The 24,263-nt window shown below is 38.9% G+C and overlaps 1 protein-coding gene across 8 annotated transcripts in view; it reads left to right on the top strand.

Moving 5' to 3' along the window:
- The window catches only part of Asb3 (ankyrin repeat and SOCS box containing 3), an 83,741-nt gene that overhangs the window by 35,931 nt on the left and 23,547 nt on the right, over nt 1-24,263 (top strand). For 7 of the 8 annotated variants that reach the window (XM_005391025.2, XM_013517555.1, XM_005391024.2 and 4 more), the window contains 5 exons: nt 9,322-9,434; nt 10,019-10,154; nt 12,040-12,217; nt 14,608-14,805; nt 21,587-21,841. In XM_005391025.2, the coding sequence (XP_005391082.1) occupies nt 9,322-9,434; nt 10,019-10,154; nt 12,040-12,217; nt 14,608-14,805; nt 21,587-21,841 (880 nt within the window). Of the gene's footprint in view, nt 1-6,384; nt 6,555-9,321; nt 9,435-10,018; nt 10,155-12,039; nt 12,218-14,607; nt 14,806-21,586; nt 21,842-24,263 lie in introns of those variants that run through there. The other variant, XM_013517559.1, reaches the window with a different exon arrangement.

Below are 24,263 nucleotides of genomic sequence, written 5' to 3'. Positions count from 1 at the left end.
GCCAGTACAGCCTGCCGTATTTAAGACTGAGTGAAACGCACCACTGGCCGATGCTTGCTTTGTGTTGCGAGTGACATCATAGTTGCTGCATAACTGTCAACGACATCTCCTCACCTTTTGTTTTGTTGTAAAAGGTGACCATTTCTAACTTCATTTGTGTTGAGGACTCACTGTCAATCTTGGTTTGTTTATTTTGAGACAGAGTCACCCTATGTAGTCCAGGCTAGCCTTGAACTCTATATGTAGCACAGGCTGATCTTGAGCTTAGGGACTCCTCCTTTCTCCCTCAGCCTCTGGGGTGCTGGAAGTACAGGTGTGCACCACCGTGCCTGGCCTGTCAGTCTTATCATCACTCTGTAATGGTGATGGTATCAGTATTACTTTGTTTTCCTTTGCCATATATGAGGACAATGTTATGTCCTTCTGAAGTCCTAAGTTTGTATTGTACATTTCTTTTGAGAACTTGCAATTTTTTTCAGGAATCTCCATTTTGTTCTTGTGAATAATTCCTATGCTGGTCAGCTGGTGTTCTTTTAGCAAATGTAACATCATTGAATAACTAGTGAACCAATTTTTGAACATGACATTTCAGTTACTTTTTGAAATAAGTGCAGCAAGTCTGTTCACCAAGTTATGTGGTTTATTGCTGCATGAATAAAGACCTGGTAGCTGAGTTCCAGGATAAATTTCTAAATTCAAGGTATAAAATGTCTTCTCATCTAGCAGGGCGTGTATTTTTATACCATTTGGAAGGTTTATCTGGTGTATATTGCTGAAAGCTACAGTGACCATGAGATGATGCAGGTTGTCAATTGTTGTGTATCTGAATGCTGTATAAATTGCTTGACAGTTGGAATAAAGCTTTCAAAAATGAGTGAAGAGCCGCCAAACGGTTGGATTTTTGTCTTTCACGGTGGGTCTTCGTTGTGAGAACCTAGGCAATTTTGAAGGAAATACTAATACTGGCCTGAAAATACTAATGCTGGCCTGGTTCCCTGTTTCCAGTGTGAGATACACATTTTGGAGGTAGTTTAAATTCCATTTCCATGAAGTTGTGAACTTTAGATCAGTATTATCCACCAGAAGAATTTGGAAATTCCCTATATCTGCACTATCTATTATGGTAATTACTTGTCAGAGGTAGCCCTTGAGCATTTGATTGAAGAACTCGTTTTAATTTTAATTTATTTAAATTTAAACGGCCACACATAGCTAGTGACTGCTGTATTGGAGGTACAGTTCTAGACAGCAGCAGAGTTAGTGTAATTCTTCTTACATCCTTTACTAAACAGTAGTGCTCTTTTATGTGAAACTTTTATCTGTGCTCCAGTCTGTGGTCTTTGATGAGTCCCACACAGAAAGGTGAGGGAGAAAAGAAATACCAGCTTGGTCAGCCGGTTTTGCTAGTTATTGGAATAGCAGTCCGCTATTACGTACTCATGTGCTGCAACATGTAGCAGTAGCAGTAACATCATCCTGTGATTCCAATATTGACAGCGTCCACTTAGCAGGAAAATGAAATATCAGTAAAATAAAATATCAAATATATACTGATTGTTTAGAATAAACATCAACATTTTCTACGTCAAATGTTTGTTTACATACTAAATTAAAAAATAGCAAATTCCTATGCGAACTACAATGAAAATACAAATAAAACTCTACCACTAAAATAATCTTGAATTATCACACCTAGGGCAGTTTTCGTACATGACAAGAACATGTTCCATACACAAACACTATGTTCCATACACAAAATAAATTAAAATTAAAACTATATTTCATTTTCCTGCTAAGTGGACACTGTCAATACTGGAATAATAGGATGATGTTACTGCTACTGCTACATGTTGTACTACATGAGTAGCCATAGCTGTATTTCCTTCATTCTCCTCTGTTGACTCAGTGATTATTAGGCTTCTACACTATTAGGCGTATTTCTCATTATGAAGGACTTCCATTTAATTAAACATATTGTAATAAGCAGAGTTAAAGGAAGATATCATAAGTGCCATTGTCTTAGTTACTTTTCTCTCCTTGCTGAGACAAAATACCCCACGCCCCAAATTAAGGAAGGAAATGTTTATTTAGCTCACAGTTTGTGGAGGTTTCAGTCTGTAATCAGCTAGCGCTCAGGCCAGTTGGCAGGGCAGGGGCAGCGGTCCAGGGCAGCAGAAGACAGCAAAGCAACAAGAGCAAAAGCAGGGAGAAGCAAGCCTCTTTCCCTCCCTTCTATTGTATGCAGGCTGTCTGCCGTGGGGGGGCGCTCTTTACACCCACACCATCTTCATGCCTTCCTCTTCCACAGGCTCAGGACATTTACAAAGGACGGACCCTGGCTCCCTGTTGAGTTATACTTCTGAACTTTTCAAGTTGACACAATATGTCAGCCTTTACAGCGGTAGAGGCACCAAGTGTTACAAAGGTTCTGTCTGAATTAGTTAATTAATTGTGTCTGAATTACTGGAATTCTTCGGCTATAGATTCATCTCCTTTTTTGTCTCCTTTTCATGTTTCTGTAGATTTTCAAGCATTTTTAAATAAATATACAAATGTGACTTCAATATTACTGAGTAAATAGCACAGTATTTTAGTTAGATTTTTATTTTGGTATATTTTTGAAAATTGGAGGTATGCTGTATATACATTAGGAATATTTTAGACACTTAGCTTTTTTGGAATTCCTGTTTTGAAATTTTCTCCCGAATTTGTGGAATTTTTTTAAATTCATGGACAGTTTCAGACATGTACAAAAGTGTAGACAAGGACATAATAAATTTCCAAGTACCTAACACCCAGCTTCATTATCAGTTCAGTATTAGTATCAGCTATAGCCTTTCTCCTTTTTCCTACCTCATTATTTTGAAGGAAAATGTCATTCATCATACCATTTAAGTATGTACACACAAATAATTGTGTGCATATCTCTACAGCAAAACGATACTTCATAAAAACACATATTGTTTTTAAACCTGCAAATAACAATTCAATAATATAACCAGATGTCCAATTAGTGTCAGATTTTTTGCTGGGCCTGGTGGCACAGGCCTGTAATCCCAGCACTTGGGAAACTGAGGCAGGAGGATCACTGTTAAGTTTGAGACCAACCTGAGCTACATACTGAGTTCAGGGCCAGCCTAAACTACACAATGGGACACTGTCTCAAAAAAAAAAAAATTGAAATTTGTCTGGTTGTCATTCATGTATATTTTTAATGTGCTGAAGTCAGGATCCAAATAAGGTCCCTGTAATGTAATTGGTTGATATGTCCTTTATGTCTCCTTTAATGTAGTCCTTCGTCAGTTTTGTCTCATGTCATGTTTGTTGCCTGTTCATACATTGATTCTGGAACAGAGCGTTCGATGGATGAGAGGCCAGTGACCTTCCATCTGTCAGGGTTGGTAATGGTGTTTTAAAAGAATGGTATTTACAGGAGTTGAATCAGTTTTCCCTTATTCTTCAAGGGCTATCTTGTGCATAGACAGTTGTTATTTTTTATAGTGTCCTTTTTTTGTATAGGCTTTAACATTTTTTCTAGTTAACTTTTTTTTTACTACTACATGTAGTACATAATGTTTAATTTCCCTTGGGGAGCTGGTGCATGTACATAACGCATCTTTTTTTTTGTTTTTTTTTTGTTTTTGTTTTTGTTTTTGTTTTTCTCTGGTACCGGGAACCGAACTCACGACCTTGCGCTTGCCAGGCAGGTGCTTTGCCGCTGAGCTAAATCCCCAGCCCACATAACGCATCTTAATTCCTTTTTCCTTTCCCTTTCTCTCTCCTTGTTCCCATCTCTTGATCCCCTTCCTACTTGAGAAACATCTGTCTCCACACTTTTTATTTTCTTTTATTTTGCTCTTTATATTTTGGGCTTCTCCTGTAAGTGAAGCCATGTGGTAATTTAAGTTTGTGCGTCTGATTTATTTCACTTAACATTATGGTCTCCAGGTGCATCTGTGTTCCTACAAATGACCTAAAGTTTTATCTTTTTTTATGGTGGAGTAGTACCCATGGCAAACCAGTCAGTAATACTTATTCGCACTTGTGTTACCTGAAGATACTAGTTGGGAGTAGGATGATGTTACTGCTAGAGAACAGTGTGAAGGGACTTGCACCTCCGTGCTTTGAAATGCCTAGGCTTGGGCACTGTCAGCCAAGACCTTCTTGAAGAGGTGGCTACCAGGCCCTTTATTGGGGTAATTTATATTGCAGAGTCACACTGGGTGCAGTGTGGGTCAAACTGCCTTGAACCTATAGGCTTACGTGTCATGTACCAAGGATACATAGAAACAATGAAGATATTTTTGGAAAGGGATGGGTCTAGATGCTCTGGTCACCCGCCTGGGTGACTGATGTCTACCTGGACTTACTGGACTAGGTATTAATTACAGTATAGTATCAAGTTACTGTTTATCCTTTAGGGAGGCATGTAGGCCTGACCATTGCATCTTTATCCTGAGGCCTCACCTTCTTCAAATGTGCCTCCAACCACAGTTCTGATGTCTGTTTTTCACTGACTTCCTTGAGCGCCCATTGCCTCTCTGACTATATTAATTTCTGTCTAACTTAGCTGCCGGGACAAAACCCGGATTACCTAATCACCTCTCCTTACGGCCCCACCTCCCAACACGGTTGCACTGGGGATCAAGTTTCCAGCACATGAGCTTTGAGGGGCACGTTCAGACTGTAGCCGCCGCTGTAGTTAATCTGTTAAACCCAAACTCTGGGCCGTCTTGGGGATAGTTTCTTTTGACTGTTTACTATTACTGTACTGAACATTTGTGAATATAGGACGTTATACAGACTTGGGTTCTGTTACTGTCTTCTGAGGAATGCTGATTTTATTTTTTTAGTTATTTATGTTTGAGACGGGGTTTTGCTGTGTAGCTCAGGCTGGCCTGGACTCCCTGTGTAGCCCAGGCTGGCCTCGAACTTGGCGATCCTCCTACCTCTGCCGCCCGAGCCCTGGGATTGCAGATGTGCACCACAATGCCCGGCAGGAATGTTGATTTTGAAACAGTAGGTCATTTACTTGTATATCACTTAAACTTGCTTAGGAAGGTTTTATGCTTTTTAAGAGGAGATCTGTGAAGAGTTTAAGATGTTGGGCAGGCCCATCTAACTGGCGGGATTCAACTCTCAAGCTCCACTTCCCTTTATGCTGAGTGACGGAGGTCCTCCTCTCATACGTGGTCCTCGCTCCCAGAGCTCTGCCTGTGGGTGTTTTAGCTAGGTCAGAGCATTAACAAGAGAAAACGTGATCTCGGCACTCTGGCTGGGTCAGAATTCCCAGGAGAGTTCCGTTGCCCCCTCAGTATCATCTGATCCTGTGATCTCTGTTCCATCCCCGATCTCTAACAGTTGTTCCCTGGGAAGCTGAGTCTTGCTCTGCACGTGTGCCGCCGGCCTCCGTCTGGGGCCTCCCCGTCGGGTGTTCTCCCCCTCGGGGCCTACCCTGCAGGTTTAACCACTTGGACTCGGGTCTGTGCCTCTCGCGCTTAGTCGTCTGCGTTTCGCTTGGGCTTCAGCTGTGGCGCCTGTGCTCGGAGTACCCCTCCCCACGCTCGCTCTTGCCCTGCGTAAACGTCAGCTCACGGCGGGCGGGGCTGCTGTCAAGCCAGAAGCACACCTGGGAGTCTTTCGTAGCTCTGGTATTCCCCCTTCACGTATTCCCAGTCTCCATAGCATACCACAGTACCCAGTGTTGCTGGATGTGTTGCTTCACGCCTGTAATCCCAGCCCTCAAAGGCCGAGGCAGGAAGATGGTTGTGAGTTTGAGGCCTACAAAACGTTCAAGACCAGCCTGAGCTCCATAGCAAGAGCCTGTCTCAAAAAGACAAAAAATAAAACATAAAAAACCAGTACCCAATGTTATAGATGCTTGATTGTTTAAATCTGTTTACGTAAACTATTTACGTAGTCTAATTTAGATGCTGGATACTTTTAAAATACGCTCTGAGATTTGCTCATCTCAGATTGAGAAGCTGTAGGACTTCCTCTCTGTACTTCCTCTCTGTACTCATGCCGTTAGGCCCAGCTGCGCATGCCCTTCTCCACTTTGATAAAGGCAAGGTTAGTGCATCTCCTCCACAGAGAGGCTTCGTGGTAAGTCTCTGAATATGCTTTCTAAACCACTGTTTTTCACTCATTTACAGTTAAATTTGCTTTATTTTGAAATATTTGAGAACTTGGAATAGATACTGTTTTCTGACGCAGGTTTTATTCTTTTTCAGTAGGGAAATGCTTTCAAGTAGAGATGCAGAAATCAGCTGTCTTAATATACTTATATTAAAAGTGAAAAGAATTTTTCTTTCTGACTTTTGTACAGTGCTTAATAATCAACACAGAATTTTTCACTGTCTTTGTGTAGTCAGCCTGAGTCCTGGAGTGCAGACTCCCCTTCCTTCTGCTCCAGACATCACTGGAGCCCGATGGTCTTCAGCCCAGGCTCCGGCTGCGGGAGGGTTTTTGCCAGAAATCACTGACATTGGTGCATGAATAGGATATGAAGCAGATTTTCTTCCCTTTCTATCGTGACCTGCACCCCAAATTAGGTCAGTGACAGAAAAATAACTCAAAACACTGTTCTTTCCTTGGTAAAAATGGTTGAATGTTAACTTAGAATAAAATAAGTAATGTCAGACTGTGGTGTTATCACAATCACAGCTTATATTTCTGAAACTGCCATGATGAGAATTTTCTCATATAAGAGAATTTTTTCCTTACGTATGTATCACTACATACTAATTTTACAGAATATTGGGTTTTGTTGTGGCATTTTCATACCTGCATAGGATATATTTTGGTTATATCCCTCCCCCATTTACGTTTCCTTCCAGCCGCCTTCCCAGGCCCTTTCTTCCTTTCCTGCCTTCGGGTCACGGCCCCCCATCCCTGCATTGCATGTCTTAGGGGAAATACGGGGTACTTGTCTTTCTGAGTTGGGCTTATTTCACTTAACGTGATGATCGCCAGTTCCATAGATTTCTCCTGCAGATGACAGGATTTCATTCTTTCTGACTGAACAATACTCGATTGTATATATATGACACATTGTATTTATCCTTTCATCTTTTAATGTGTACCTAGGATGATTCCATATCGTGGCTGTTGTGAGTTAAATAGGGTATGCAAGTATCTATATACTATGTTCACTTTAATTTTTTTGATATATGAGAATTGTTATTTTTTTTGAGAAAGGATCTCACTGTGTAGTTCAGGCTGGCGTTGAACTTATGTAGTGTAACTCACAGTGATCCTCCTGCCTCAGCCTCATGAGTCCTGGGAGTACAGGTGTGTGCTACCATGCCTGGTGAGAATTATTGATTAAAAAACTTTGTAGAGTCCTTATGTTTGTTTGTTTGTTTTTTCTGGTACCGGGAATTGAACTCAGCACTTGCCAGGCAGGTGCTGTGCTGCTGAGCTAAATCCGCAGCCCCTAGAGTCCTTATGGAAAACAAAAATCTTAAGCCTGTGCATGCTTGTAATTCCACTATGTGGAAGCCTAAGGAGGAGCCAACGTCAAGGCCAGCCTGCAGAACACAGCAGGATCAGGGACAGGCAGGACTATGTAGTGAGATCCTATCTCTTAAAAAAAAAAATGATGAAGGGGAAAAGAAGAATCTCGTTTTTAAAATCTTTTAAAATCCCTTTTCTGTTCTCAGGCACAGGAAGCTAGAACTCCTTATATACATCTCAGCTCTGTTATAGGTATTATTTATAATTTAAAGAAGTCATTTAATAACCTCACACTTTTGACACAGTGTATTTTTTTTTTTTCTGGTACTGGGAATTGAACTCAGGACCTTGTGTTTGCCAAGCAGGTGATGTGCCACTGAGCTACATCCCCAGCCCCTACACAGTGTATTTTATTTGCTAATGTTTTATGAGTATGTATATGTGTTTACATAGCTTTGTAGTATTCCACCTCATATGCAGGGAATATATTCCAAGATGCCCAGTGGATGCCTGAAACTGCAGGTGGTAATGAACCCTATACATATACATACTGTGTTTTCTACAAATGCATATCTGTGATAAAGTTAAATTTATAAATTAGTCACAGCATGTGACAACAAATAAAATATAGTAATATATTATAAAATAATATATATTTTATTGTATATGATAAAATGATAATATAGTAAAGTTGCCAGGCTCCTAAAATGACTGATGAGCAAGTAGCATATACTATGTGGATACACTGGACAGAAGGATGCTTCTGCCCCACCTGGGTAGAGGAAATGGGACAGTGCGAGATTTCATCGCACCACTTAGAACAGTATACAATTAAAAACCTATGAATTAGTTATTTCTGGAATAGTACATGTAATTTGTTTTGACTACCATTCCAACTGAAACTGCAGGAAATGAAACTGGATAAGGAGGACTGCTGTGTGTAATTCTGGACTGGCATTCTGATTTTCATTGACCCATGGTTAAATGCTTCTGAGATTATTGCCACCTCCACAGCAAAGCCTTGCGGTACACACATATCCTGGAAAGTTTATCCCTACTTGCATTCTGTATCAATTCAATAATACGTTCTTTAGACAGGTTACACCTATGTTCATTTTTACTAGGTAGCATTTATTAAATATGTACATGGTACTGGACTAAACATATCTTAAACTGTGTGTGTAAAAGAGAGGAGAATGACTTCTGCGTACCCTTTCTGGGTGTCTATAAGCGTACAGTTTCCCTTCAGAGACTCCACTGCAGCGTCAGACTGGGAACCGTTCATTTTAGTTATTATAGTTGAATGATTTGTGCTTCTTTACTAACACTCTGCGGTTTACATAGAGTCCCCCTTCTTTCACTCTATTTCCATTTATGGCTATAAGAACGTTATCTTAACAGTGATTATTGTTTATGATGGTTAAAAAACATACCTAATATATAGAAATCATCCTTGCAGATTGTTAGGGACTCTTTTATCATTTATGATCATGTGGTGATGATAGCAAACCTTTCAAACTGTTTTGAGACTGTTTCTCCAGCTTAGAGCCTTGTCTTCTGAACTTTCTGCCCTGTCCTCTTCTACTTACACTTTTAGAAAACTGGAACCATGTTGCCGTCGTTATCAGAGAGAATAAATGCCTCTTGCTTCTGTTTTCTCTGTAAGAATAACTTTGTGTGTGTACAGAAAGGATTCGGTATGTGTAAGCAGGCTTAGGCGAAGACATTTTTGCTAACTGTTTAGGAATGATCACAGCATTGTGAATTCCAAGGTGAATAACGGATGAGAGCATCACCAAAGTGTCCAGTCCCACAGACACACTTCTTTGCTGACAGTAATTTTTTTGACTTGGTGTATTGCAGCTGTTGAAAATGGACAGATAGATGTGTTAAGGCTGTTGCTTCAACACGGAGCTAATGTTAATGGGTCCCATTCTATGTGTGGTTGGAACCCCTTGCACCAGGCTTCTTTCCAGGTAATCTCTGAATTTATTATTTCATTTCCATGTAAATTATGTGTTTTACCCTTTAAGAATGACAGTTCTATACAGTTTTTGCTTCCTACTTGCCTGTGATTTATGATGGTTAGTGCAGTACTGGAAAGGCAGTCTAAATGCTAATGGTCATTCTGAATAAGCTGACTGCTGTAGTAGCTGTGGCAGCTTTGGGCTGTAGGGATTACCTAAGTTTTTAAATGTTGATAGTATAGTTAAGAAGCCATTAGAATATGTGGGACATAAATTGATAAATATAAATCACTTATAACAGTAATGTTTAGCAACTGTGATATCTCCTTCATGCTTGGGTTAGTACATTAATTTCGGAGGATATTAAAAGGATTATAATTCCTAGAGATCAGTTTTTAATCTGTTTATGTTTACTGGGGTAGCTAGAGAGTTTGAATAATTTGATTGTTTGATTGTGTCCTTCCCAACCAGTACAACAGTACACTGTTAAGTTAATGCTTTTCATCATTTTCTCCTACTGAGAGGATAAGACAGAAGGCTAAAAGGTGCATTTGGTTGTTTCCCCTTATTTAAAATATGAATCTGTGCTTCAGGAAAACCTAGAGATCATGAAGTTACTTCTTAGAGAAGGAGCAGATAAGGAGTGCCGGGATGACTTTGGAATCACACCCTTATTTTTGGCTGCCCAGTATGGCAAGCTAGGAAGCTTGAACATACTTATTTCCTCAGGTAAGATCAGTCCATTCACCTTTCACTGTTAGGGTCATGAAGTTTTATCTTCCTAAAAAGGTATTCTTAACTCAAATACAGATTATAAAATTTACAGTTTTATGCAGATGGTAAATAAGAGTGTACATGTGTTGATTTACAACTTTGCTATTAAGTGTCAATTACTAGCAGTGCAGTGTGCATTCCTAGTTTATCTGAGTAGGAACATAATCTGTATGTAACTGAAGTAGGTGTATTGGCCAGGTTGAGTGATGGAGCTGTCTGTTGCTAGAGGATCTGAGTGGTTCTAACTTTCTCAGGCACAACACTGGTTCAGGCTTAATTAATTTATTATGTGGCAATTTTGTATCTTAATCCTTTGAATGTGCTTTAATAATTGTGTGGTTATTTAAATGGGTTTATTTTAAAGCATATTTATACTTTATTACATTGATAGCAACATAAACCAACTAAAGGTTTTTTTTTTTGTAACAACCATTGCACATTCAAGGTTACCAGAGAAGATGGCATTTTCACGTTATTACATAGGGGGTTTAAAGTTTCTTACAAAGTGTATGCCCTTACAACTGAAGTATGTATTCTCACAGGGGCTATCCTGATGAAGCATATGGATAATATAGGGAGTGGGGATACTACAGATTTGCTGCCAGGAAATTTTTTTCAATACTTAACTTTAAAAAATTAACTCCAAATAGCCAGGTGTGGTGGTGAACTCCTATAATCCCAGTACTTGGGAGGCAGAGGCAGGAGGATCCCTATGAGTTCAAGGCCATCCTGGGCTATATAGTGAGTTCAAGACTAGCCTGAACTATACAGAGAGACCCTTTCTCAAAACACCACCACCACCACCAAGACCTTCCAAATAGAAGAAAACCAAAGCTCATTTAGACATCAGAAAACATATTTTCTTATTTGTGCTTTTTTCCTTACAAATCTTCATATAGTTATGTCAAAGTAGGAAGTAAAAGAAACAAACATTTGCTAAGTACCTTGTTACAGTGTCTGGTATAAATAATGATTCTAGTTGAGAGGAATCTCCACAATCATTTGTGCAAACGTGTTTGTAGATTAAGAATCTCAGGCCCTGAGTGTCTCAGTGCCTTGGCAAAGGTGTAGAAATTGTTTCCCAGCAGAATCAGTAGTTAGACTCAGACCATCTGACTTTTGATGTTTTTTCTATTATGTCATACAGGTGGAAAAGTTAAAAAAACCAGACATTTCACTGAAAAAAAAAAACAAAACAACAAACTGAATTAGGATAGTTTATTCTAGTCCTATAACATCTAGTTATTAGTATTTAACTAATATTTTTGATAAACAAAACTGCATACTAATAGCTCTTTCTTTATGCCAAATCTGTCTCTTGTCACTTAGAGCTCTAAGTACCTGTTCTGTTTTCCATTCTTTTCCTTCTCCTCTGAATTGTTAGAAGAGCAAATGGAAAAGGTCTGTAACTATATTTACAGTGTAACTGTGTCTCCAGCTCCTTACAGTGACTTCCACTGAAATGTCTGTTATTCATTAACTTTTCCACCTAGAGTTTTACAGGGATTGGGTCCTTAATCTTTATAATACTTTGAAGTTGTCACTAAAATGGAATATTGGTTTAAAGAAAAAGTTTCTGAAAAAAAAAAGTTTGTGAAGCCGAGAGTAGGTAAAGGATCCATTTAATATAAGTCAAGAAGATTCTAACTGTCTAGCATTTTTGGAATTTCTGAAGCCTTCATAGACTCTAACTTAATAAAATAAGTATGTTTATTCAACAATATCCTCTGATGGGGAAAAGCTGTTGTACCATGGAATTGTTTTATGGTTAATCTCTTTTTGAAAGTTAATCTTTTTTAAAAAGCATAAATGAGGACTGTTCAATATTTCCTTTTGTTAGGTGCAAATGTCAATTGTCAGGCCTTGGATAAAGCTACTCCCTTGTTCATTGCCTGCCAAGAGGGTCATACAGAGTGTGTGGAGCTTTTGCTGTCCAGTGGGGCGGACCCTAATCTTTACTGTAACGAGGACAACTGGCAGTTACCTGTTCACGCAGCTGCACAAATGGGCCATACAAAGTAAGCGTGAAAGTATAAAGACGGTCTCATAATTGCAAGCCAGTAATAAATAAATCTGGGCCAGACTGTTACCTCCAAGCACATCCTTGGTACTTCCTTCCTTAACCGGTCTCCTAGGTGACTAGATCTATTTCCAGTTTGTCTCCTGTGCTATCGCTAGCCCTTCTTAATCTTACACTGCACTTCGCTACATTGAGGCAGAGTGGCTAGAGACAAGAAAGCTACAGGGCCTTCCTCGGTATTTAATCTTCCCTCCGATTTCTCTGGTTATGGCCATTAACCCCGCCCCCCGCCCCCTGCCCGCTAGCTCCTATCCCCCATTCTGCTAGTTTTATCCCAGACATCTTCAGCTGGCAGTCTGATGGCTCGTCACTTACACTGTCTCCGACCCCTGTCTGTTTTTGTTTGTGCCCCTTGTTGGAATGGAGTTTTTCTTTTGTTTGTGCTGAGTAGTCCTCCCCATCTTGAACCCTGTTACTGGACCTTTCTTTATGTAATTACAAATCCAGTCTGGTGGTTTCCCCTTCTTCTGCTACTCCTCTTTCTTTGCCGAAAATTCTCATAAAATTAGTGGTGTTTCTGGAGACAGCTAATGGGAGAGGGGTTATAGAAGTCTTTAGAGCTGATAATCTGGTTATGCCTATGAGAATAGGATTGCCTGTTAACATTAGTACTGAAAAGTTTAAAAAAAATTTACCATCTTACCAAAACGTTTACCGTGCAAAGTTGTAACTCTGCAGCCATGCTTTCTATAGGCATTGTTAGTATTATTTCGTTTAAAAAATAAGAATGGTCATTATTTAATGTGTTTACACATTAGGAACACAGATTCTACAATTTGGTTGTTATACCACTGGGTGACGTGGTATTTCACTGTGTCCTAAAGATATTTATAAGCATGGTTAGTGTCTTGTGAGAGAGTATAAATTTTTCTAACTCATTTTAAAAAATTAAACATTTATTAAATTTAAGAGATGTTAAATAGATTCTGTAACAAAATACTTAGGGTTTATTTTTCCCAATTCTTGGTCATTTATTGAAGCATAAATCTTAGATGACAGTTATACTCTGAGCTTTAGATTGATAGCAAAACTGTCTTAGTCCTCAGTTGTATTCAAGTTTGGGAAGTCTTGTTTGCGCTTATGATTTCCCGCGTGTTGTCTGTGCAGCAATCCTTCGTGTGAGTGTCAGTTCTTGAACTCATGGTCTGCTTCCCTAGGGAAGAGGAGCAGAGAAGCATGATGTTATGAAGTACTTTGGAGTATCCCTGTCTGTCTTTCCCCCAGAAAGGGGGAAGCTTGCTGGCGGAATCCCATAGTTGTATTTTATTTTCAATTTTAGAAAGAATAAATTAGTCGCATCCCTCTCCAGCTGATTGCTGAAAGTACATTTACAGATAATATAAGAACTTACATATTAATGACTCTTTTTAGAACTTTCTGTACTAAACAGCCAGCTTCTTTATAAATTTAGTTTATATTTTAATGCTCTCATATGCTTTTCAGGAATATATTTTAGCAGAAATTTTAATTTCTGCCTGATGAAAACATTATTACTACTACTATTATTATATTATTATATAGGATAATAATAATAGTAATAATGTAATATATTATTATATGATATTATTATATTTTTGGCTTTTGAGACAGGCTTTCACTATGTAGTTCAGGCAAACCTTGAACTCAGGGTTGGACAGGTGGGATTATATTATGCACCACCATGCCTGGCTGAAACATTTTTCTTAATGTTATTCACCATGTTTAAAAATTTTTATTAGCTGAAAAAGTAAAAGTAATTGGTACTTGAAGAAGAAAATCATTCATTTTTCATGATGCCAGTTTATATCTAGTATAAGAAATATTTAAATAATTAAATCTTAAAATATCTAACATAAAATTTGATTATTGGAGTGTAGGTGGTGGTAAGGCGAATAGTGAAAAAATTTAAAAAGGAAAATATGACCTATAGGAACATTGCTTCCTGTTCAGGTATATTTAAGAACCTTTATGTTAAGCAGTAAATGTAGCATTTTGGAATAACTATGTAGCATGTAGTCATTTAAAAGAAGGTAAGATAGAGTTTTGTGTTACTTGTTTCTTTTCTGTAAGAATCTTTTTGGTTTATGTCATCTATTCTGAATAACTATGTTGAAGATAATGATATACAGTGTATTAACTTGTTATTCTCTTACTTTGTTTTGAAATGTTTTATTTTGTCTTAAACAAATTACCAAGAGGGGGCAGAAAGACTTCTTTAAATCCTTTTATAAGTAATTCTTAAAATATGTTCAGTTGTGTTGCCTATACATTTATGTATGTTATGTTAATTGCCTGTACGTTAATATTCATGTGGAAACATTAAATGCTCCTGAATTTGTGTATTTGTAGAATCTTGGACTTACTAATACCTCTTACTAATCGGATCTGTGGAACTGGAGCAGACAAAGTCAGTCCTGTTTACTCAGCAGTGTTCGGAGGCCATGAGCAGTGCCTGGAGTTGCTTCTCCAGAATGGGTACGGCCCAGACGCCCAGGTGTGCCCTGTCTTTGGGTTCAGTTCTCCCATGTGCATGGCTTTCCAAAAGGAGTAGGTATATTTTCTGTATTTCACTTTTTTTTATGTGGTGATATATTCCCAAATGATTTTTTTTTGTTAGGTGAAACTTAATTAGCTCTGTTAATGCTAAATTATTAATTAAAAAAGATAGAAGACTCACCGTGGTGTACCTTGTGTGTCTAGCTATAGCAGAACTGAGCAGGCAGAAGGCAGCAAAGTGTCAAGGCAGAGCTTTGGGACCCCAGGGACAGGGTCAGCAGGTCTAACTTTCCTTGCAGTCCAGCAGAGGAGAAAGTGAGCGTAGAAAACATACGTAAATTATTAGTGGCCCAAAGCTTTCCAACATTAAAGACACACGTTTACAGACTGGAGGAAGTTCCCTAAACCCAAACAGGATAAACCAAAGAAAACCGTGCTCAAACGCAATCATTCTGTAAAACAAAAATAGCGGAGCAGCTCTGTGGAGTTCGGTGGTCCTTGGTCACTAGCACGAGCTAACAAACTTTGATTTTTGCTTCAGTTAGAAGCCTGGCTTTGTTAAAAACATTCTGTTAGTAAGCGCTTGCGGTCCCTAATGCTTGCGTTGCTTGTGTCGAGTCGGTCCGTGCACACAGCACGTCTCTTCCTTTCTCCACCCACCCCCGTCTCGGCTCCCCGTCTCCCTTAACAGCTCGTGATCCCCTTCCCATTTGAGAAAGATCTTCTGTGTTTCTCTATTTCTTGTCACCTTTTATTTATTCATGCTCTGAAACATTTTGGGGGGCAGTTTTGAGAGGATGAGTTTCCGTTTGAAGAGGTTGGGAGGTGTGTCCTTCGCTCTTCTCCCTCCTTAGAGCCGTGCTGGGTGGGGTTTCCTCCATGTAGACCTCCGGCAGCAAGAAGCCTTTCTCCTGGGGGCTCACAGCTTAACAGCGGGGTGATAAGAAGCTAATATTTCAAAGGCCCTATTGAATAATTTAATTGAAATGGTAAAATTTTAAGAAAAAGATTTCTCTGATAGGAATGGGCAAGGAGGAAGAAAATCTAGGAATGTCAGGGCAAGTTGAAAAAATATTAATGCCACTTACATCTGGCTGTAGAAAGAGATTATAGCTAGCTTTCGGTTTGCCTTCCTAGTTGGCAGTGACCGTTGTTATCATGTTAGCTTCAGAGAAGCCCTTATGTCTGCCTTAGGTGGCGTGACTGAGTACGCAGGGCCCAGCTCATACTTGCGGTTGCTTTTAGCGGTGGTGAAAAGCCATTTAAGTAAAGCTTAGGGTTGTTTGATCATTCGGCTCCTAAGTTTGTTAGGTATTTGTTGGTTAATGAAACATAAAATTCTGAAGATACTTGCCCCTTTCTGTTTAGAATGAATTTTTATACTCACGTTGAATTTTCTCTTACTGTCCTTTTATTTGGTCACTGTGGTTTTGTTCTTTGCACATTTTTGAACTTAAAAGAATAGAGTTTGGGGAAGTGTACAAGCTTCAAAATAAGGTTGGGACTGCCTTTTAGATTTTTATTTTATTTATTTATGTATTTTTTGAGACAGGGGTTCACTATGTAATTCAGGCTGGCTTTGAACTCGCTGTGTAGCCCATGCTGGCCTCAAACTCATGGAAGTCTTCCTGTCTCAGCCTCCCAAAGGCTAGGACTACAGGCATATGCCACCATTTCCACCTTCTTTTTAGTTTTTAAATCTCTTTTTCAGAATCTGATGTTCACTGTTTATATAATGTGCTCCTTACTTATGCGCCATAGTTAATTATTGATGTTTGTGTTAAATAGAAGATACAATTTTCCTAGTCTAGGATCTGAGGAATTTTCCCAATTTAGTATCAGGGATGATAGAAAATTTTTTGACTGTTAAGAGAAATACATGGATATGTCCATGTAGTTGATGTTTTAGATGAAGGTTATCTAACCCTGAGAATTTGCCGTATGCTCAGTTTTGTGTAATATCAAGGTCATCTAGTGTCCTTGAGATCCTCTTAGCCTTAGCAGCAGTTCAGAGCGTGCTGACAAAGTTCTGTGATGATCTAGTTTCTTTCACACTTACTGTCCCTACAAGTGGTGGTTTTGTTGGAAGAGAATCTGCAGCGTAGCTCTGGGCAGTTTCGTCGGGGTTTTGAGAGTACACTCTTGCCCCTTCTAACGCAAGGCAGTAGGAGAACAGTAACTGGAAGCAGTTTTGTGCTGGTTTCCAAAGTACGTTTTGTAGCATGTTTTTTCTATCCATTGCTAGTAGATATTACAGAGGATAAAAGCAATTCTAGGGTTAAATAAGTTTGGGAAACAGTGTTAAGCAGGGTTAAATTGTTTCTTTCTTGGAGGGCTTCTGAGAAGTTTTCTGGTTGGCAGTGTGTTTTGTGACTTCCTAAGAGGGGAAGGGAGCTGCAAAGATTCAGAAGTTTCACAGTGTAGGTTAAGTTTACATCTTCAGGTTAGTGGTGGGCCCCATGGCTTTTATTTTAAAGGTACTTCTGAAGAGTGTCTAGGATGAGGAAAAAGAGGAAAGAAAGAAAGGGAAGATATGTATATATGTGTACACAGGACAGCTAGCCTAGTTGTACTGCTGACTTCTTTTGCTTTATTGAAAGGAACAGTTCATGTTTAAGTGTTTGATCAATCTTCCATGTCTATATTTGTTTACCTGAGTAACCAATTTGAAGATATCAATATGTAATACAACAAGCATTGCTAATTTATATCACCTTGTCTGAAATTGAGTATTGCTTATATTGTTTTTGTGTCATTTTATAAATGTATGTGTGTTTGTTAATACGTTTTTGTTCTTTTAACTTTAAAATAAAAAAAATGGAAAGTATCTGGAGATTAACAAAAAATATTGAGTGTATAACTGGAAAATATCTTTAACGTACTGCTTAAAAATAAGGTCATCCTGTTCATCTCTCTTTTCTAGGCTTAATGTATAAAGTTTCTTCAATGTTTTCATTAGAGAGCCTTTTTCCTGTGGATGGGCCACAGGGACTAAGCGTCCATGTAATACGCTGTGGGGACCGTGGCCTAACCTTGGAATAGCCCTCAGCTTACGGAGCAGAGTGACACACCCTGGAATTCCAAGCACTCTAGGATACTGAGGCAGGCGAATCTCAAATTTGAGCCTAGCCTGTGCAGTTCAGGGCCTTAACAAACGAAACGAAACAAAACAAGGGCTGGACATATAACTGCAAAGGCCCTGAGTTCAATACCTGGAGCTGAAAAAACGTCCTCAATTTGACTATTTCACGGAGTGTTCAGTTTCCACGATAGTTGCATTGGAGTTATTTCAGAAATTTGCTGTGTCATGCTTGCTGTTAGAGTTTGGTTTGGTATTATCACCATCCAGTTCTACCAGTCACTGACCTTGTGGCTACGCATCAGTTTACACCTAGAATGGAGACAGAAACTTCCTGAGGTTGTGGGAGTAAGACAGATCTTGCACGTGACACATTTAATGTAGCATCTGCTAAATACAAACAATTAAGTTTGCTATTAAAGGACCACATGTATGTGTGTTCCTCTCACACTTTGGAGATGGATGGTTTATCCTTTGGCCTTTCTTTTTTTTTTGGTTTTTCTCCGGTACCGGGAACCAAACTCAGTATCCTAGAGTGCTTGGAATTACAGGGTGTTTTGCCACTGAGCTAAATCCCCAGCCCCCTTTGGCCTTTCTTTAAAATTTTCTTAGCATGAACCCTATGTCTTGGTACTGTGTTGACATTTTTTAGTTTTAAAGCCTCTTGATTTTGTTGTTTTTTTTTGAACAGAAAATGTCTAGGGTACCTTAGGTGTACCATTTATTCTAATCTGGTGCTTTTAGGAGATAACATGTACTTCTGTAGCAAAAGTATGTTCTCTGGCCTGAGTCTTTAAGACCTGAAGTATCTGTCGTTAGGCTGTTGATGGTTTCAGGTGCTTGTGGGAAGAATTCAGCCAGTCCCTGAGTTGCTCATATAAACACACATGCCTGCAATGTTGCCAGGTGTCTTGAGACTTGAGTATCATACTTGTAATAAGCCAATATCTGAGCTTTTCCCATAGTTTCCCTCCAAACTTAACTTGAACATGTTTGACAGTGGTTGTCTTTTCTTCTTTTTTTTTTTTGGTCTTTTTTGAGACAGGGTTTCTCTATGCAGTTCAGGCTGGCCTTGAGCTTGCTTTGTAGCCCAGGCTGGTCTTGAACTCGCAATGATCCTCCTGCCTCAGCCTCCGGAGTGCTGGGATTACAGGTGTGTGCCACCACGCCCTGCTGTTTGTCTCTTCTATAAGCAGAATGAGCAAGTAGTAACTGTAGGCAAAACAGTGAGAGCTTAGCTAGATGGAGTCGGAGTGGCTGAGAGAAATTGGTGACAACAGTTAAGACTCACTAGTCAAAGGCTGTTCTTTACTGTTTTTCGGAGGGCAAGACTGCAGATGGAAATTTTGCAGCGTATCTCAGAGCAGCCAGGGAGGAAGTGCGTAGGCACAGGGTTGTTTCCACAGCAGTAGTGAGTGGTTTCTCATCAGGAGAAGTGAGTAAAATAGGTAAGCGGTAAAGTTACTAATTTTACACAGAAATTATAGAGTTATAGATTTTTTTTTCTGATAACTATAAATAACAGGAGAGTACTGTTTAAACTTTGTTTTTATTTTATTTATTCTCTGTCTACCTTTTATCTATTCATTCACTCATTCACTCGTTCCTTTCTGTATTTCTCTATTTCTGCGCCCCCCTTTCTCTTTCTAGACAGGTCTTGCTATGTAGTTCAGGCTGGCCTGGAACTCACTGTGTAGCCCACACTGACCTTGAACTCAGGAGATCCTCCTTCCTCAGCCTCCTGAGTGCTGGAATTACAGGCATGCACCCCCCCATCTGGCTTAGTGTTTAATCTTTTAACAAAAGTAAGCAAGCACAGATTGGAAATAAATGATAGAGACTTACGATGACATGCATGGGTTGGAAGACATTTTACTTATTTGTATCTTGTCTTAACTGCCTGGAGTCTTGATTTGAAGTTTTATGTATAAGTTTTCCAAAGAAGTTGCTTTCACATGACTATGGTTTAAACATTTTATATTAGTTTAGTATAAAATGCTGCCTAGTTATTGAGATTCTATAATATTGTGAATAATGAAATTTTAAAATTTATAACTTTAAAATGGAGTTAATGCCAGTTTCAAGGGGAAATGAATTCTATTCTTGTAAACCTCCTCACAGTTGTCTTCATAGTGAACATAAATGTTCACTGAACTTTGTTACACTTAAAATAATCGCAGTTTTAAAATATGATAACACAACCATCGTAATGGCAGTTTTTGATGACTGCATAATACGTCATACTTAGACTTGTTTTTCTATTGTTGAATGTTCAGGTCATGCCCTTTTAAGGTCGGTGATAGATGATACTATAGTTAATATATTTATGAAATGGAGTAATAATGTCTGAATTTTATCTGTTGGGTACATTTCCAAGGATTATGTTACTAATAAAAAGAAGTCTGAACATTTTCATGCTTACTTAAATTTTTACATTTATTTACCTAAGGATGCTTATTTACATAAATGTATTTACCTAAACAGAGGTACTTGTATTTATGATTTTGTTTTAGTTTACATGATCTTTCAGTTACAATTTATTTCACAGATACTTACAGGGTACCGGTCCTGTGTGCCGGACAGGTTGGGTAATTGCCTCAGGCTACAGCTCAGGGGCTGGCTGCAGACTCTGTGACCCTTCTAACTTTGTAGTACACCTGTTTTGATGACCGTGCCAAGCAGCGTTTTCAAATAAGGGTTACACTTGAGGTCATAACCTGCTAGTATTGGATGATCGGAGTTTTTTAAAAAAGTAACCAATTTTTTTTACAGCCCTTTCTTTTCCCTTCCCTCGAAGCCCACACAGTGAGTGTAATCATTATGTACTGCAAGTATGTGTTAATAAAAATGAAAATAAAAATTAAACTCAATTGCATATTAGAAAAACATGCACATTCACAGATCTGATTGTAAGAGCACAGGTGGAAATGAGACATTTTTATTTGGATATCTAAGGGATTTAGAAGTGGAAATGAGCCGTGCATGGTGGCGCACGCTTGTAATCCCAGCACTCACGAGGCTGAGGCTTTGAGTTCGAGGCCAGCCTGGGCTACATAGTGAGACCCTATCTCAGAAAACAAAAAAACAAAAAACAAACAAACAAAAAGAAGTGGATTTGAAACTTTTCCCCCAAATAAACATTTCCCTAAAATAGAACAAAAGTAACCAATTTAATACATATAAAATGACATGTCTAGTCTATAACAGTGCTTGATATGATAAGGAGGATTAATTTTAGAATGTAGAGCTTTAAGTAGAAGTTTTGTTCCTTCAAAACCCCTCCTCTTTATTTTTTCCCATTAGAAATCTAAAAAGTAAGAGGTAAGTTGACTAAGGCTAAATTGACTAACAGAAACAGTAGTTCGGAGGGTCCCAGGAACTGATCATGTCAACTAACTTTGTTTAGTAAATAGGTTGCAGCAGATACTTACACTGAACTGTACAAATACATGACAGTTTGAGAGAATTGTTTGTTAGTGACAGTTTGTAAAAATACGTATTTATTCATGACAACTTTTTCTGTTGTAAGAATAATACTTGCTCACACCTAAGAACGGCAGACAGTGCAGAGGCTTTAAAAAGTAAAAGTGAAATTTTTCTTCTTGCTGTCTCTTCTCAGTTCAGAGCACGTACAAAAGCCCTCCCTCGTCTTCACGTGCGCCTTTAACAGTCCGTAAGTATTGTTTAGTATGGGAAAGTCTGACTACTTCTTTTTCTTTTCCTTTTTTCAAAAAAAAAACGTTTGTGGTGCAGCTGTGAGTTCCTTGGAATTGTGAATATTCTTTTGAAATATGGAGCCCAGCTAAATGAACTTCATTTGGCGTATTGTCTGAAGTATGAGAAATTTTCAGTATTTCGCTACTTTTTGAAGAAAGCACCGTTAGCACCGTGGACCCATATAACTGAGTTTATAAATAGTGCAGTTAAAGCACAAGCAAAATACAAGGAGTGGCTGCCACATCTTCTGCTTGCTGGATTTGACCCACTGAATCTACTCTGCAGTTCTTGGTAAGAAATCCCACCGTAAAGGCCTTGCCCTTTCTGCGTGACTGTGCTAGCTAGAATTCCCCCATTTATTGAGATCTGTGTGTTGGAGGAGGGTGTGTGTGATAGTGTCAGAAAGGGGTGATAGTCCAAAGCCTACGCCTTCTGCTTAGTGAAAATTCGTGAATTCCATGGAAGGGGAGACACAGTGAAAAGGTCAGGTGCCGGGATACTGCCACATACGGGTCTTCTCTTCCCACAGCGGAGAGCCACTAGGTGCGAGGGAGAGTCCACCGGTGTGGTCTGGGGTACCCCGCAGCTGCCCCTCACCTGACCCCGTACCCAGCACAGCGTTCTCCGCACACTGCGTCTGTCTCCTGACACTGTTTCTTGGCTCCGCGTGACTTGCCCGGGATGCTCAGCCCCGTGATCCTTTCCGATTTCTAACGTATTTCTTTGATCAAAGCTTAAAATGACTGCCTGACGCTACTAGTAAGAACTATTTTAGGTTCTTTACTGATACGAACTCTATAAAATGGTGCAAGTACAGCTCTGCACTTACTTTACAGAGGAGGTATTTGAGGCCAGATAGTCCACGTACTTGCGCGAGTTCTCGGAGCAAGTTACTGCAGTGCTAGAGCTTAGGTGTGGACTCGGCTGCCCGGAGTGTGGCTCGAGTCCGTGTTCTTCCCCACTGTGCTCGCAGCCTGCCTCACGTGTCCACAGGGATGTGCAGTTGGGTCACTTAATGTTAAGCACTTCAATTCTATCCCCAGCTTGGGAGGATTCGTGCCACCTTCTATTGTTGTTTCCTGCTCTAAGTTAGGAAAAACCTACACAGGAGAAAAGAAGTAAACATTCATCTTTTCCCTTTCCTCTCTAGCCAACTAGATAGACTACGTGTAAGGAGAGAAACGTCTTCAGCTTTATCCTTTTAAAAGCTTCTTAAAATACACTCTTCTTTCCCCAGTGCTGATGCAGCCTCCTACCCCAAGGTGAATAGTTGGGGATTTTGTGGTAATAAGCTTCTGCATGTGTTGGAATAAGAAATACTTAAGAACCAGTAAATTACAAATTATCCTAAAGTAAGTTGTAAAACTTTCAGCTCTCTCAATCCAGAATGCCGATTTTGCATATACTTTATGACCAAGGAAGAACTTAGTCATTTTATATTCCTTACAAAAAAACATAGTGGAGAATTTCATTTCAGAAGGTGCTTAACATGGTCAAAGTTTTGTTCACTGATCTTTTATTAAATGGGTAAAGTCAGTGTTTATGTTGAATATGATGAATGTTTTGCTTTCTTTGATCAAATTTACATTCAGAGAGCTGTTATAAAAAAATTCTCCATGAAAATTTCAGTATGTTGCTACAGTGGATTTTGGTTGTTTCTTATTTATATTGCATGTAAGTCTGCTGTTTAATCTTTGTCATATAAATTATAAATGTCTTTCCTAGGTGTTCCTTGTTTTAACCAGTCTTAAAAGTGTATCTGGCTGAATAATTGCCTGTCACAGTGTAATCTATAAAGTTGAAATATTTTTCAACTTTAAATGCAAGACTAAGTCCCCTAGTACCTCCTGGAATGTAACGGGAGAATAATAGAAAGCAAATGTCATCTGTGCATTGTGTTGGTTCACCATCACTCATGATTATACAGCTGCTCTGCACAATGTAATGGTCAGTGTAGTACAGAATAGCAACACATCTTCGTAGCATTATCAGTGTTGGTAAGATAAACTTACATTAACTAAGGCTGTGGAAACAGATTTATTTCTCGTGTGTTCAGGTAAGTGAGTAAGAAATGATTTTGTGTTGGGTTGCAGTAAGACCTATGGCACATTAAGGTAGAGAAATGAAACCTTTAAAAAAGAAATAAGAAACCAGAACCACGTGACCATTGCTATGGTATTCCTAGAACACCAAGGAGATTGTTTGCCATTGACTGTATCTTATCATTTCACTTATTTTGAGTATTTCTTGATAAATTGTGATTTCACTGAGAGCAGAGTAAGAGGTAAAATGTTTTCCGAAAGCAAACATTTTAAGTTCTTCCTTGTATGTTTGTGTGTTGGGCAAATTAAGAATTTGGGAAATAGTTTTCATACACTCTGTAGTCATTTCAGGGATACTTTGAATTACCCAAAAAAGTGGTGTTTGAGATGACATATTTAGAGTATTGGTTAGTTTCTTTCTTTTCCCTATTCAGTTGTTTAGTAATGTCTTCAAAGAATTGACCTTATCAAGAATTTTTCTAGTAATTACTAGAGGTCCTACTAACGTTATTTTGCTTCAAAAAATGTGATGGTAGAGGGTCTCTAATTGAGCGCAAATGGGTAATATTTGATCAAATTTAGTGGGTATAATGTATGAGACCTGAAAAATAATGCTGAAGATTTTATATTAGTTCTAGTAATGTCAAATAATATATAACACTTCATAATTT

Source organism: Chinchilla lanigera, unplaced genomic scaffold (genome assembly GCF_000276665.1).
Source record: "Chinchilla lanigera isolate Chin_1 unplaced genomic scaffold, ChiLan1.0 scaffold00040, whole genome shotgun sequence".
NCBI lineage: Eukaryota > Metazoa > Chordata > Mammalia > Rodentia > Chinchillidae > Chinchilla > Chinchilla lanigera.
This window is presented reverse-complemented; position numbering and strand designations above follow the sequence as displayed.